Source organism: Chanodichthys erythropterus, chromosome 4 (genome assembly GCF_024489055.1).
Source record: "Chanodichthys erythropterus isolate Z2021 chromosome 4, ASM2448905v1, whole genome shotgun sequence".
NCBI classification, from domain to species: Eukaryota; Metazoa; Chordata; class Actinopteri; order Cypriniformes; family Xenocyprididae; genus Chanodichthys; species Chanodichthys erythropterus.
Window position 1 is genome coordinate 19,619,791 of NC_090224.1, and position 17,572 is coordinate 19,637,362.

Here is a 17,572-nt window from a genome sequence, read left to right on the forward strand (position 1 = left end):
ATATATATATATATATATATATATATATATATATATATATATATATATATATATATATATATATATATATATATATATAAACTATTGTTTAAAAGTATGAGGTTGGTAAAATCTTTTAATGTTTTAATGTTTTTGAAAGTCTATTTTGCTCACTAAGGCATTTATTTGAAACAGAAATGTTTTAAAAATGTATAATTTAATGTTCAATTGAATGCATCCTTGACCCATAGAATGCAATATATAATAAAATATATAATATTATATATATATATATAGGTTAGCCTGTAGTCATATAATTAGCTTTATGAAACAATACAAGCCTATGTTATGTCCTAAACTAAAAAGCCAAGTAAACATATGCGTGTTGGAGAATGTTGCAATGTGGTTGCTAGGGTGTTCTGTATGGTTGCTAGGTGGTTGTTTACATAAAAGTGTCCACACTCATTATTTATGTCTGTAGTAGAAACGTGTGGGATGAGTCATGCACCAAACTACAATGGTTCATTTTATGAGGTTTGTTTAAATCACTAACTCCTTTGAGTAACAGTACTAGTGATGCTTGACCTAGTAAACACACCATATAAAATCATTTGATCACACACACACACTCAAACTCTCTCAAACAGTCACTTCATGAAGAAAAACTGCTCAAAAATCTCACAAATACACACACAGGGTATTAATACAGAAGCACACTTACAAACACATGCTGGTGAAAATCTGTTCCTCACATTATTTTCTCTCCGGTCAGCGTCTACCTGTGCACACGTGAGTTCGCCGTCACAGACAGGCGGTTGAGCCGTAAGCCAAAACTCCACGACGCTCCTCCAAACACAAATCACTCAGCAGATCTCCTCAAGAATCTCATGTGACCTCCTGACTCTCTTCCTTCAGTGCGTCTCTCCTGATTCACGGCTTTTCTCTCCGGTGAGAGAGCAGCTCTGATCACCTCAGTGAACATGGAGGGAACATGAACACACACACACACACACACACACACATTCAGCCTACCAGCGAGACAGCGAGAGGGGCAGGAGTTACTCTGGAGGGGCGTGTAGCTTCAGTCAGTGTGTGTGTGTGTGTGTGTGTGTGTGTATGAGTGTGTAAGCCAGACAAAAGGAAACAGGAAGTGACATTAGAGATTCATTCAGTGGACATTGTGGCTTTGGATCTTTGATCTCTCTCTCTCTCTCTCTCTCTCTCACTCTCACTTGCTCTGTCTTTACTTTGACTTTAAATCCAAAAAGGAAATACAGCCCATTTCAAATTAAAGGGATAATGAACAGTCTGTCGTTATTTACTCACCCTCATTTCCTCACAAAATGAGGAAGTTTCTTGAGGAAGAATTGTGCTGGTCGCTCTTTTCCATGTAATTATGATAAATATCATAAAACAATGAGACAATACGATTCATGCACTATATATAAACAGACCGAAATGTAGATTTAGAAAATCTTAACATCCGCTCTAACAAGGGCTTGACATTAACACCTGCCAAGTGCGGGTGTATTTCAGCAGTGGCTGTTTGAATTTTATATATAATATATACATTTTTGTCAAAATTATGGATTTTTTTATACATGTCGATACTGAAATATCTGAAACGCATCCAATTCTCGTTTCCCGCAGAATAGATACACAGTACTAGCTGCGCTTTATCTCTCTCTCATCTCTCCGACAGCGAGTCGACACACAAACCCGCCTCCCCTCACTCACTCCTTTCATTTGCTCCGGATGAATATTGCTGGTGTTACAGAGCTTGAATTTCGCTTCAGGATTGCACATTTTGTGCATAATTTTACTAATTTCCACTGATTTTGTTCTCACACCCATGTGCGCACACATAAAGCTGCCTCTCAGTACTAAATTTAGTTATTTTTCGCTGCTTATTGCACTTAAACAGTCAAATACACACAAAATAATGTCAAAATGCCGGTCTTGGCGAGTATTCATGTAAGCACAGTCAGTTATGTTTGAAGTGAATGTAAACAGTTGAGAGAGAAAACGCACGTGTAACAGTATAATAGATCCGTGCATCAGGTCTTAAAGTGACAGCAGCCTAATATACCTGCTGCCAAATTAAATATCTTTATGGCAGTTTATCCCCATGGTATTGATGTCAAAATTGTGGCCAGTGAAAATGGAAAACCACTAGCCAAAGTAGCTGGTAAGCAAAAAAATTAAGCCCTGGCTCGAACTCTCTTTAACCCCTTATGACCGGATGGAACGTCGGCGCTCCCATTTGCGTGTCTCTCTTTAAGAGCTAATAAAAATTTAATCCATATAGGTAGCATAAAAATTCTTTTTGCATACAAAACCAGAGACATTAAGCTTTCATATCAAGCCTCCAACATGCTTCTGTTGCATTGTTTTTACCCTCTAATGAGTCTGAGTATTATGCGTTGACAACAAAAACAGCACAGCCGCTAACTGAATACAAATATGTATATTTCACGTGCTCATAACTTCATGAAAAATAGACAAATGGCACATTAATATTTAAAGCAAATTCTCAAGATTAAAAGAATTCAAATGAATCCAAAATCAACATAATATATTGCGTTGGTCACAAGATATTACTCACGGAATGATTTAACGTACTTGGCTAAAAACATGTCTCTCATCTTTCCGGGATGCAGTGTGTATCCAATGTTCCCGGACACATCCATGTACGTGGAATAACACAAAATAGATATCATTTTAAATCTTACAATGTCATCTTTTTAATGCATCTAACCATTTTGAAAAACTCCTAACGAATGCTGAGAAGTGCCTCTAAACTGGAGTTTACCGCCCGTTGGCGCCACCTGGCTGCGGAAAAAATGAATAACAATTTTTTAAACTATTCTTTAAGCTATCACCACGAAATTTGAACCAGATGCAGCTCACATATATGAGAGCATCACCGAAAAATATTTTTTTAGCGATCTTATTGTGTTCCTGAGTTATTCCATGTCAAATAAAAAAAAGAAAAATTATTTACATTTTTTTTTTTTTTTTTATCAGCTGTTTCTCAGCAAGAAAATTTTCTTAAAATTTAAAATGTTTTCTATCAAATAATACCTACCTTTTGACTCTCCTTGCTAGAGTTTTGGAGTTATGAGTCTTTACTTTTGTGTGTGTTACTCAGAAAAAAAAAACTCTAAAAAAGCCTTCAGGTCTTAAAGGGTTAAACACTTCATCAGAGAACAGTGCTATTTTTTTAACTAAAACTAAATCTAAACCAGTTAAAAATAATTTTCTTTCATTGAAATGAAGCTCCAAATAGACAAAGATGCAAAACGATGCCAGCACACACTAATAATGCAAAGAAAGACACTAAACACAAGATAAAAGCCACTGCTTTACTGAGATATAAATCTAATTCATAATACTGTAATAGTCTATAAATAATAGCAGAAGCATTTGTGAAGGAATCATTCTTTTGAGTTGAATCTTCTTAATGAACTGAACATTTTGTTCTTTAATTTCCATGGTTAAAAGCTCAATAGAGAGGAAGACTGTCAGTGAATAACAACTTAAATTTCAGTCTGTTTATCATACTAAGACATTGTGTAACTTTAGCAGACTAGAAATAGTCATATGGACCACTTTTCCGAATCCTTTTGAAGCTTGAAAACCTCAGTATTTACAAAAGCATTCTCCAAACTTTCCTCGCGGCCGGTGTTAAAGTGTGTGTGAAAAGCTTACAGATGACATCATGAAAAATTCAGACCCAAGAAAAACACCAGAAGGCCAAAGACCACCAGATGAGAGAGAGCAAGAGCTGATCAGTGCAAACATTCACACAATCCTCCTGTGTGGTGTTTGACACGGTCAGTGCTGAACTAAAGCATGCTGGCCTCCTATTGGCCGATCTGCAGCTATGTAGTTGACCTCTGACCTCAGCCACACCCCTACTGAACTGCCCTTCACATGTGTGAACATGCTGCTTTCACACTGGCGATATCGCAGCAGGCTCTCTTTAAAACAGTAAATAAATCACTTCAGTCCCTCCAAGTGTTTTGTAACTTCCAAACTATTAAACACAGAAACTACGGCACTGAACTGAGCATGTGCAAGCAGGGCTGGCATCGTATGTTCGGGTCATGCAGCCAATCAAATTCACTGCCTTTTAAGGGCAATGGTATGCCGCAACAGACCAAAACACCTCCGCTCTCTCTCCCTGTCGCTCACGATGAGTCACATGACCACACTCGTTTCTGTCCATTTCTCCTGAGCTGAATGTCGTCAGTGGTTTTGAAAACATTAGTCATGGTCATTTATCTCAAATTTTCTGTCAGTCACAATGATGGAGCCATGAATATGAACCTCATAACCTCATATCCATCTACATTTCATCAAGATCATTTCTCCTCATTCACTTATGAAGAAAAATGCTTTCGTTTTTCTCTAAATAAGGACATACCACAGACATTTTATCTTTTATTCTTAGACTAACCCTAAAACATTTTTTTCTCATTTTAGAATATATATATATATATATATATAAATAATATGTTAACACTTTAATGGACTGCACTTCTACAGCATTTATTAATCTTTGTTGATGTTAATTTCAATTTCAATTTACTAATACATAATTAAAATCTTGTTAACATTAGTTAATGCACTGTGAATTAACATGAACAAACAATTAACAACTGTATTTTCATTAACTAATGTTAACGAAGATTAGTAAATACAGCAACACATGTATTGCTCATGGTTAGTTCATGTTAGTTAATTCATTAACTAATGTTTAACTAATGAACCTTATTGTAAAGTGTTACCCATAATATGTTATAATTAAATATTAGAAAATATTAAAAAAATATTTTAAATACATTTTTAGAAACAAATAAATAAACAAAATTAACCACACACACACACACACACACACACACAAAGTGCATATATCATATATGTGTGTATGTATATATAATGAATACATATTTTTATATTTAAAATATATAAATTTTTTATAAACAAATAAATAAATAAATAAAATAAATAGTAAATAAATAATATTTATAAATAAATACATTTTTATAAATAAATTCATACATTTTTAGCTTTGACTACTCAAGGGCATATTGGTGTTTTATCAGATTTCCGGTTACAGGAAATAGTTCATTTGAGAACAAGGAAAGTTTTGGTCAGCCTGACTTACATTCAACCATCTAGAAAACCCAAAAACTGCATTCATCTGATCTGGAGCATAAACACACACACACACACACACACACAGAGTAAGCTGGGAAACTTGTTTTTATCTTGTTGCTTGACCGACATCATTAAATCATCATATGAGTTTGGTTTTACATCTCAAATCAGAGCAGACCAGCACAGACCGTCCCAGAAAACCTCACAGCTGATATCAGCTCTAAAACAAACAAACTTTCCTCTGTCTATTTTCACAACTAAACCACACGCTTCCGAAACAAGATAACTATGATTGCAATAATAACAATTAGTTAAAAGTACAGAAACACGACTCTTCAAAAGTCTGTGACCAGTATTTGGACAGACAGATACATGGTTCTGATGTCTGGTCTGGATGTTTGTTTTGGACTGACAGGAACCAGATTACAGTCAAAAAGAAATCCTAAGGGAACTATAATCACTGCTGCTGAAACACACACAAAATTACTGCAGCTGAAAACACTGACACGAAAACAAGACAACTGACAGTATTAATAGTGTTCAGAATTAGTCATCTGAACAAAACTCTAAGTTATAAATTTGACATGAAACTACACTATTTGTGCTCCAGACATGATCTCTGGAGCTTTAGCTGGTTTCTGTACAGGCAAACTAACACACACACACATACACACACAGCCTCAGTTCAGAGAGAGTGAGTACTGCCCTCTAGTGTTCAAACACAATGTCTCTATCTGCACAAGAGAAGCTGATTGTCCTTTACTATAATAATGATATAAACTATATTCAAGTACTAATGATGAACAGGGTAAATATATTTCAAGGTGATTCAAAGATAACTGTAACAAACCAGCTGAGAATATGAGATATGAGATACATTTAGTATGACATTCGACTACATTTTACTATTTTATTCCTTTATATATTTAAATGCATTGAAAATCAGAATACGAATGAATGACATTTTTAAAAATTTAGTGCAGATTATAAAAATTATAGTTTTTTTATTGTCTTTATAATTTGCTGGAAATTTGACAGAAATAATGCTGCTTTAATACTTTAATATTAAAATTTATAATATTTTTAATATAAAAAATGTACACTGTTTATTTATTTAATATTTGTAATTAAACATTTATAATAAATATATAATAAATGTATAATACATAATATATTTTAATATAAAAATGTATACTATTTATTTTAATTCTTATTTATAACAAAATGTATAATAAATATTTTATAATATTTATTTTATTTTAATTAAGACAGGGGTAAACAATACTTTTCTATTCTAATTAATGTATAATAGATAATATATTTTAATATAAAAATGTATACAATTTTTTTTATTTAATATTTATAATTAAATAGATAATAAATATATAATAAATGTATAATACACAATATATTTTAATATAAAAATGCATACTATTTATTTTAATTCTTATTTATAACAAAATGTATAATAAATATTTTATCATATTTATTTTATTTTAATTAAGGGGTAAACAATACTTTTCTATTCTAATTAAAAGGTAAGGAATTTTATAACTGTTTAAATTAATATTTATTATATTTAATTATATTATATTTATTAATTATATTATATTAGCATATAACTTATTAAAAATATATACTTATTTTTAAGATACAAGTAAACAATACTTTCAGTGTTTTCCATTATTTTAGCAAAAAAAAAAAAAATCATGAAAAACAACACAAAAGCATTATTATAAGTTTGAAATATTTTCTCTTCTAATTCCCAATCGTTAGTTAAATTATAAAAATATCTCCGTCACTAATAACTTTTTTAATTATGACAGCTCAGACATGGTTTGCAACTAATAACATAGAGTGGCCCGTTTATCACTGTAGTCTAGTTAATAACGGTGCATCAAGCACAGAAGTGTTCAGAAGTGTAACTCACCACAGGTGTGGATCACGCTGAGGTATTTGCGGGTGCCACGGTAACAGGGGTCTCCAAACTCTTGGGTAGAGGCGCGGACCACACAGGAGTGTTTCCCCTGGCAACGAGATGTCATCACCTGCAGAGCCACATCTGACGAGCAGTCTGGAATCACATGACAGATCAGGTGAGATCTCAAAATAGGCACATACCATAGACTTATTGTTTATATAGATAAAGCCAATTGGTCACTGTGATTTTGCAAAGCAAGACATGTTCCTGGATTAACATCTTTAGTTGATCCTGGAACAACATTCCCTGGCCAAAAACATATTCCTAACTCTTTCCCTACCCCTAAACCTTTTCCCTGAAATCAGAGGAAATAAATATTTATAAGAATGGTGTAGACTGAATAGTGGTTCTCACCTGGTTTAACCCACAGTTTCCCATGGTCATTAGGCTGAGACAGAGCTTCGGAGCATAATGAATCAGTGTGTCGAATCAGCGGTTCGGAGTGCCAAAGTCACGTGATTTCAGCAGTTTGGTGGTTTGACACGCGATCTGAATCCTGATTCAACACAGAAGAATCATAACTCTCCAAAGCTTCCTGAAGCAGTGTTTTGAAATCAGTCATCACTAAATAAGTCGTTATTTTGTTTTTTTTGCGCACTAAAAATATTCTCGTCGCTTTATAATATTAATATTGAGCCACTGTACTCACATGAACTGATTTAAATATGTTTTTAGTACATTAATGGATCTTGAGAGAGGAAATGTCATTGCTCCCTATGGAGGCCTCACTGAGCCATCGGATTTCATCAAAAATATCTTAATTTGTGTTCCAAAGATTAACGAAGGTCTTACGGGTGTGGAACGACATGAGGGTGTTTAATTAATGACATTATTTTTGGGTGAACTATCCCTTTAAGAGTGCACACTACGAGCACAATAATGTCTGACAGGACTGGGAAGTTCGTTTTTCTGATGTCAGAGACTTTTTATTTCGTAACAAGTTACGAAAATAACGTTAAATTAATGACAGACATATAGCCTGACAACATCTCATCTGGCCGCTGATACTGAATCAGCAATGCGTTTTTCTCAGGCACTCTTGACTTAAACTGCGTCTGACAGAAGAGTCAAGCGCTTTCACGCACGTCTTTCAAAATAAAAGTCTTGATTCAGAAAAAAACATATTGACTGGACACCAGTTGAGAAACACTGTTCTACTTAGCGAATTACAGTATAATGACTGAAAACACAGTATTTGCTTTATTAATCATTTTTACAATTTATTTAATTTTATAGCCAAATTTTTAAAAATTCACAATTTCCATTTGGAGATGCCCCTGAATGTACCCAGCTGATGGATTTGTCACTTCTAGACCAAATTTTGCCTGTATATTACATGAATAAGTTACTTTAGTATCATTAAGATAGTTTTTATTAACAGTCTGAATTAGTTATTTTTATATTTTGCATTTTTATTCTCATTTTTCTCAAGTTTTAGTCATTTTTATTAGACTAGTTTATGTCTATATAGTTTTTGCATGAATGAATGAAGTCAGCTCATTTTTATTTCATTTTTAGTTATTTAGTACATCAATCAAAACTAAATGAAAATGAGAAACATTTCTTGGCAAATATCTGAAATTTTTTTGAAAAAGTTTTTTTTTTTAATATTTCATTTTATTTCAGTTAACATTTATTAATAAAAAAAATTTTATATAACCTTGGTATGAATAAACACTCCTGAAGATTACTGTCACAGCTCTGAATAAATACAAAACTATATGAATGTGTTTTACTTCAACACACACTGAACAATAAAGCTACACAGTGAAGAACATCAAACAGTTTTACTACACAAGCACACAGGCATTTAACAGATAGCAGTGTGTGTGTGTGTGTGTGTGTGTGTGTGTGTGTGTGTGTGTGTGTGTGTGTGTGTGTGTGTGTGTGTGTGTGTGTGTGTGTTCATGTTTGGGCTTGTCGTCCGCCCATCATTATGTGTCTTTACCGCTTGATTCTGCGGGGGAGGATGAAACTGCAGCCGCCGGTCAGAACTGCAGACGGCAAAATGCTCACAAAAACATACAGCGTGTTTTTTTGAGACAAACTTGGCTTTAAACACCTTTAAAAATACCCTATAATTATATAATTTCATGAAAGTACTTCAAAGACTCACCCTATTTTTGTCTGTATTCATTATTTGTCAGTGCTGCTTTTCTTCTTGCTTCAATTGTCTGAATATGTTTCAGAGATCTGATGTCACTAAGCTGACAATCTGCAGGTTATCTGATCCTCAAAAGCATTTGCTTTATCTTGCTCACACAACTTCATTTCCTAGTGAACTAATAATGCTTTTATTTCAGGAACTTCAGTTAGCCAATCAGATTAGAGCTGGCCAGATTGAGAAGGTGCTTTCCAGAGAGTAATATCAATCAGACGGTCAATGAATGGACGGCTGGACCAACAGACTGCTACTGCAGATAACATGTTCAGGTCACCAGAAAGTGGAAAATATCATAGCCATCATATACAGGGGATAAGCAACATTACTATTCCTGTAATCAGTGTTGTTATTGTTAACTAAAACTTACTTTAAAAATGTGAAATAAGTTGAAGCACTAAAATAATTAAATAAAATAAAACAAAAAATATAAAAAAAGCCTTCTATTAAATATATATATATATATATATATATATATATATATATATATATATATATATATATATATATAAATATATATATAAATAATATATATATATATAAATAATATATAAATATATAAATAATATATAAATATATATATATATAAATAATATATATATATATATATATATATATATATATATATATATATATATATATATATATATATATATATATATTTATTTATATATTTATATATATATTATAATTTTTAAATATTTTTTTAGAATAAATTAGAATTAGAATAAACTACTAAAAAAATAAATAAATAAATAAATCAACAAATTATTTTAAAAATGTATTATTATTATTACATATTTTAACCTGGATCACCTGTAATAAATAGCAATTAGGCCTATATATATATATATATATATATATATATATATATATATATATAGTTTTTTTTTGTTTGTTTGTTTTTTTACCTGTCTGGATGACCTGAAATTGAAAAAAATTTCTAGATGTACTTTGCGCTTCAATTTTATTAGCCATTGTCATAAATGGTAAACAAAATGCATATAAAGAGAACAATAACACAAAATTGTGAGGTCAAAGGTCATCATCTATACTTACAAAAGGGGGGTTGCAATAAAACATCATTTTTAGTTCCCCAAAGAACCGTGAACAGTTCTAAAAAAAGAACCTTTTTTTTCTAAATTGTAAAGAACATTTTTAAAAACTTTTCCACTATTAAGAACTTTTTGGAATGTAAAGGTTCTATGAATGTTAAAAGTTCTTCATGGAACTATCAATACCAAAAAAGAACCTTTATTTTTAAGCATGTACAGCCCGTCAATGGTTAAAAATGCATCTGTCCACTAGTTAAGGGTTAAGAAAGAGTCCAAACGGGTCAGAATTACACCAGAACCAGAAGTGACACAGAACACCCACACCGAGAGTGACAGCCCATTTATACAAATCCATTAACACAAAACACAAAGACTTGACATAACCATCACTCACTGAAGATCTGAAGACCGGAGACACGTCGTCACCTCAGGACTAATGGCTTCAACAAATGTCCGAGGTCAAAGGTCACAGAGTCGTGTTAGTAAACAGAGACCTGCTCGCTGATAGAGATCTGATTTATGAATGGCATAACCAGCCAGTGTTGTCAAAGTTAAATTTGAGGAAACTATTTATTGGGCTGCTGGGACGCATCACCTGTCTCACACTGATGATGTCGCTTATGACAAACCTGGATATGCACAGATCTAACGGTTCTTCTCTAGAGCTCTAGTTCTGGTTGAGCGTATACAGAAACAGGATCCACGTGAGAGAAAAACCCCGGGGTCACTTTCAGTCCTTCATCACACACGCTCGAATCTGAGTTTAAAGCTCTGTATGGGGGAAATATGGGGTGTGGGAACTGTACAGAAGCCCATGGAGGCCATGTGTTTTATTCTTTTGTGAGTAAGTACTAGAAACACTACTGTTCAAAAGATTTGAAATTTAGGATGCATTAGCAGATCACAATTAAATGTGTAAATGGAGATGGAGATCATAATTAATAGCATAATAGGTATAATTAGTTTCTTTAAATACTATATTCATAGCTAATTTGTAAGGAATTTAAATTAAAGTGCTCAAAATAAAGGACTGAAACATTTAGGGCCCTATCATACACCCGGTGAAATCATTTTCACATCCTGCGCCACATTGTTTAATTAGCAAATGCATTTGCGCCCATTTGTGCGCCCATGGGCGTGCTGGTCTGAAATCGAGGTGTGTTCAGGTGCATTGTTGGCGTGTTGCTATTTTGAGGCAACTGAAAAAGACTGCGCCATTGACCAACTGAGACCTGGTCTAAAGTCAATGACGCAATATTTTTTTTTTTGTTATTTAAAGAGCTTGTTAGTAATATGCACCTATAGGCAGGTGCACAATGCGCGTACACTCTGCTTATTACACACACAGGGAAGCGCAGCAGCACACAAACATGCCAAAAATTAAAAATAAAAGTATTACAATGTAAAAGATTATTATTGTGTGCATAAAGATCCTTTGGTGGAATCTGGCTTTTCTCATAGATGGCCATTTCCTCGCTAGAGAAGCATTCAGTTTTTCCGTTTGCAAATTCCGCCATGTAAATAGTGAATCCAACATGGTGCGAGCACAGCTGGCTTTTAAAGGGAATGGGAGATGAGACTCTTACGCACAAAACACACCCATGACTCATTAAGAGACTAAGGACAACCCTTTTATTTTTCCTGTCGTTAAACTAGCAAAAGTGGATTCAGACACGCCCTAAGTGCATCTTTAGACGATGTGCTTAGATCGTTAAAATAGGGCCCAAAGTTTCATTAAAGATTAGGAGGGATTATGAAAAAAGAAAAAATAGTATAGTGTTGTCTGCTCAGTATAAAAAAATTAATTGTGAATTTTATTAACACACTCTAAAAAATGCTGGGTTAAAAACAACCCAAGTTGGGTTGAAAATGGACAAACCCAGCAATTGGGTTGTTTTAACCCAGTGGTAGGGTTAAATGTTTGCCCAACCTGCTGGCAGTTGTGTAATGTAACGAAGTAATAATACTTCGTTAAAGTACTTAAGTATTTTTTTGGGAGAATCTGTACTTTACTTGAGTTTTTATATTTCTGTCAACTTTTACTTTTACTCCACTATATTTCCTAAATAAAATGTATACTTTTACTCCGATACATTTTCCCAAAGCATTTTCGTTACTTACTACAAAATAAAGTCGGAAGAACACAGAGTGCAAGCAAGCATGTGCAAACAAGTGCTCACACAACCGCGGTTGATTTAATTTTCCGGGTTGCGTCCGTAGCTGGAGCGGCTGAGGAGAGTGTGCTGTCATTACGAGACATTACGAGAGCGGCCTCTAGAGGCGAAATAAAAACTATCAGTGATGCCTCCTAGTTTATTTTGACACGTGACATGAGACTGCGCGCTGCACAGAGCGGGACACTTCAAAAACGGATTTAAAACATATAATAGACCCATGCTATGCCTTTGTGTGTAAAGATGGTAATTTCTAAGCATGACTAAGCATGTCCATATGTAATATTAAATAAGGTTAATAAAAGTATTGTTCATTTTTAATTTCAACATTTACGTTTTAACATTTTAAAGTTGTCTCTTACATTAGTTATAATGCACTATGAATTAACATGAACGATCAATGTATAATTAATATATTAGTATTTTTCATATTTAAAACTTACAAAAAAACATTTAGCCATTTTTTTAATTCAAAGAAACAAAATGTAAGAGTTAAAATTGAACACAATCTTGCTGCTCAAACTGTGTATAAAACAATTTTTAATATGTTTTGCTCCTTTTGTATTTTACATTTACTTGTACTTTTACTTTCAATACTTAAGTATGTTTAATATCAAAAAAATACTTTTTGTACTTAAGTACAAAAAATATCACATACTTTACAACTTTTACTCAAGTAACATTCTAAACAGTGACTTTAACTTCTACCAAAGTCATTTTCTGGTAAGATAACTATACTTTTACTCAAGTATGGTTTTCGAGTACTTTATACACCACTGCCTGCTGGGTAGTTTTATTTAACTCAACTATTGTTTAAAAATTACTATATTGCTTAATTAAGTTAAGCAATACAGAGTATGTTGGAAATGAACATTTATTAATGTTCAATGAATAATTATTAAACAATAAACATTTATTAAATTGCTTATTAATACATTTATATTAATAAACTATTAAATTATTACATTTATATTAATAAAATATTAAAGCTTATTAATAAACATTCACCTTTTGTCTATTATTGTTGCCTCTAATTGCATCTGTTTTTTAATTTCCCAACTATTTTGGGTTCATTGTAAGCTAGCCATATAGCAATTTTTAAATAATAGCTGGTTTAAATAAAACTAACCAGCAGGTTGGGCAAACATTTAACCCTACTGCTGGGTTTGTCCATTTTCAACCTAACTTGGGTTGTTTTTAACCCAGCATTTTTTAGAGTGCATAATTCATAAAATGTCTCATTGCGAACATTATTCTAAAAAAATGTTTAATTCTACAGAAAATATACTATATCTACAGTATAATCATTTCACTATCTACGGTATAATCTAAAATGACTGATGATGTAACAAAGGCTGTGCAGATGTTGAAAAATAATATTATCCAACACTATCAATTTTCACAATCCAACCAAATTCTGATGGATAAAAATCAAATCCTGCTGCTGAATATTCTTTTATGCGAAATCAAATGTGTTTCAAATGTTTTTAAGGTCTAAAAGTCTTTAAGTTCTGATTGATTCAGTTTTAATGGCTTTAATGACCTTTAACACTACAGATGGAGGTTCTTGAGCAGCTTCTGGTGAAACACTTTCAGTCTTTACCTGACAGGAAGTCCAGAGAGAAAAACAGACCCCATTAACCTCGTCATTGAGGCTGGTGTCAGAGTGATTAGTCAAGCACTGGTTAAGAGGGTGTTGTTCTCTCTCGCCCACACATACCCACACACACACATACACAGGTTTCCATGTTTTATGGGGACTTTCCATAGACATAATGATTTTTGTACTGTACAAACTTATATTCTATCCCCTAACACTAACCCTACTCATCACAGAAACCTTTCTGCATTTCTACATTTTCCAAAAAACATCACTTAGTATGATTTATAAGCTGTTTTCCTCATATGTGGACCAAAAAATGTTGGGATGTTGACATTTTGTCCCAATAACTTTGCCCCCCCAACACACACACACCCTCCAGGAGTGTAAGAGGAGATGAGATAAGCTGATACTCAAGACAAAAAGAGAGTGACGTTCTAACTGAATTTCCTCCCACACATCCGAGAAGTTTCCTTGAATTCAAGCATGTTCCTGGCGGAGCACTTCCCCAGAACAGGCACAAAACGACACAGTTTGATTCTTTGATGCTGGAACAGTAACAATGAGACGGACTGACAGCATCATATTCCACACGCACAGATACAAACACAAACATGTAGAAACAGGAGAAATGAAGCAGTGAAGCCAAACACCTGAGATGATGTGATGTCATTCAAATTTGCACAGGTGTTGTAGGATCTGTGTGTGTGTGTTTGTGTAAGACGTTTACTGTAAGTAATTGCATAAGAAGTAGTTAATTATTCTGCAGATTATTTTGACCAAAAACTGCCAGTATCAATACAAAGACAACATCTAAAACATAAGATGATCAACATAGTTCAGCATTTCACAGGACAACGAAGGATGGGTACAAATATAATATATATATTGTTTTGCACTGTAATCTCTCTCTCTCTCTCTCTCTCTCTCTCTCTCTCTCTCTCTCTCTCTCTCTCTCTCTCTCTCTCTCTCTATATATATATATATATATGTTTATGTATTATCATTAACTTAATCTATTAAAAACATTTACTAAATGAAAATAAGAAATTTTGCCTTAGCAATAAATTTAAATAAAGTAATAAACTAAAATTAACTAAAACTGAAATAAAAAATAAATGAAACAAATAGCAATATATAAATAAGCAAAAAAGTAATAAAATGACAAAAACACAAAAAATTGCAAAAAAAATATAGATATATATTTAACATGAAAACTAAAAATATAAAAAAAGCTAATTCAAAATACAACTGTAATAAAACTAAAATAACAACTAATATATATAATGTTCTTGATATAAAGGAACACTAATATGCTCAAAATTCACAAGGATTTGAAAACAAAATTTTCATTGGCTGCGTCCGAAAACTGGAAAATGCTGCCTTCGGAGGACACATTTAAAGGTACGGAGGCATAAAGGCACGTCCGAATTCAATGTTAGCTTCAATTCCTGTTTTCCGAGATACATTCATCTGATCAATTTTTGAAGGCAGCATACTGTAGATGTATCCTTCACTGCCTTTGATATCCCACAATCCTGTGCTTTCCATTCTGTGACAGTTGAGCTATAAAAATAAAGATGGTGTCCGAAAGTTGCGTTTGCTGGCCAGTTTGTGAGTAAATGTACATTTTTGACCAACATTTTCCACATTTGATGTCATTTCTAGCGAGAAATGACTACTGTAGTAATTAAATATTTGTTTAGTTTTCACCAAAGCTCGCGCAATATTGCTGTAGATCATTAAACTCTTATGCTGCCTCAGAAGTCTGTCCGAAAATCTGTTTCATGAGGTGCCTTCATGCACAAACGCTGCCTTACAAGTCATTGCTTGATAAGGCAGCGAGGCAGCAAGTCAGCTACCAAGGTTTTCAGACGCAGCCATTGATACACAGTTGAACCTGATGAAGATGAGAAATGAGTCTGAGCTCTCACCGACAGACGGCGCTCTCCGGTGGTGTGGAGGACACTCCATTGTGCCCTGCTGCGTGCGGCCAAACATGGCGGAATAAACCGCGATTTGCATCCCTGTCTTACAGCCCAAGCGCAACCGCTCCCCTTCACACACCACTTTACTCTTATACTCATCTGGAGAGAGAACACACACAATCATCATGAAACGACATACACAAACCAATTTACTTTTAAAATATATTAAAATAGAAAACAGTTATTTCACAAAATAACCATTTTTCATGTATTTTGATCAAATGCACTACTTTTTAGTAGAAAACAGTAAAATATTATTAAAATTTGTTCTATTTGAGTATATTTTGAAATGTGCGAAAACCCCTAATAGTGTCGTTATTCAGCTCAAGTCAGTTCAGTGTTGATTCAGTTCAGTTCAATGTGTAAAGAACTGTGTAAAGTTCATCAGTTATACAAAGAATTTAATTCAGCTATAAGCAGCTCTACAGCAGACAATAGTGTGATTATTCAGCTCAACTCAGTGAGTGTCTATATCTGTGGAGCTTTAACAGACACAGTGACCTGTAACTGAGGTACAGGGGTTTATTTGTCAGACCTGCATGAGAGAAAGGACAGAAGTGGACAGATTTCTCTTTGCTCAGCTAACAGAACACAAAAACCTGCTGAAAGCAGCCAGTAGAGGAGAGATGCAGTCATATGGCTGAGTGGACGTGTGCGTGTGTGCGTATACATGAACCTTAAAGGTGCCATCGAACGTTTTTTTACAAGATATAATAGAAGTCAAAGGTGTCCCCTGAATGTGTCTGTGAAGTTGCAGCTCAAAATACCCCATAGATTTTTTTAAATTAATTTTTTTAACTGTCTGTTTTGTGGCATAATTAGAAATGTGCCGATTCAGGCTGCGGCCCCTTTAATTGCTCGCGCTCTCCGCCCCCTCCCAAGCTCTCGACTCTATCATTGCATAAACAAAGTTCACACAGCAAATATAACCCTCAAAATGGATCTTTACAAGATGTTCGTCATGCATGCTGCATGTATGCGTTGGATCATGTGAGTATAGTATTTATTTGGATGTTTACATTTGATTCTGAATGAGTTTGATAGTGCTCCGTGGCTAACGGCTAATGCTACACTGTTGGAGAGATTTATAAAGAATGAAGTTGTGTTTATGAATTATACAGACTGCAAGTGTTTAATAATGAAAATAGCGACGGCTCTTGTCTCCGTGAATACAGTAAGAAACCATGGTAACTTTAACCACATTTAACAGTACATTAGTAACATGCTAACGAAACATTTAGAAAGACAATTTACAAATATCACTAAAAATATCATGATATCATGGATCATGTCAGTTATTGTCGCTCTATCTGCCATTTTTCACTGTTGTTCTTGCTTGCTTACCTAGTCTGATGATTCAGCTGTGCACAGATCCAGACGTTAATACTGGCTGCCCTTGTGTAATGTCTTGAACATGAGCTGGCATATGCAAATATTGGGGGCGTACATATTAATGATCCCGACTGTT

At 33.7% G+C, this 17,572-nt stretch overlaps 1 protein-coding gene across 4 annotated transcripts in view; it reads right to left on the minus strand.

The window, feature by feature from the left end:
* LOC137019209 (protein eva-1 homolog A) overlaps positions 1–17,572 on the minus strand; it is a 61,779-nt gene that overhangs the window by 25,155 nt on the left and 19,052 nt on the right. Inside the window, exons 4-5 of one of the 4 annotated variants that reach the window (XM_067384420.1) lie at positions 16,051–16,203; positions 7,076–7,219 (exon numbers count right to left, since the gene is read on the minus strand). In XM_067384420.1, the coding sequence (XP_067240521.1) occupies positions 7,076–7,219; positions 16,051–16,203 (297 nt within the window). Of the gene's footprint in view, positions 1–700; positions 986–7,075; positions 7,220–16,050; positions 16,204–17,572 lie in introns of those variants that run through there. The other 3 variants (XM_067384423.1, XM_067384422.1, XM_067384421.1) reach the window with 3 other exon arrangements.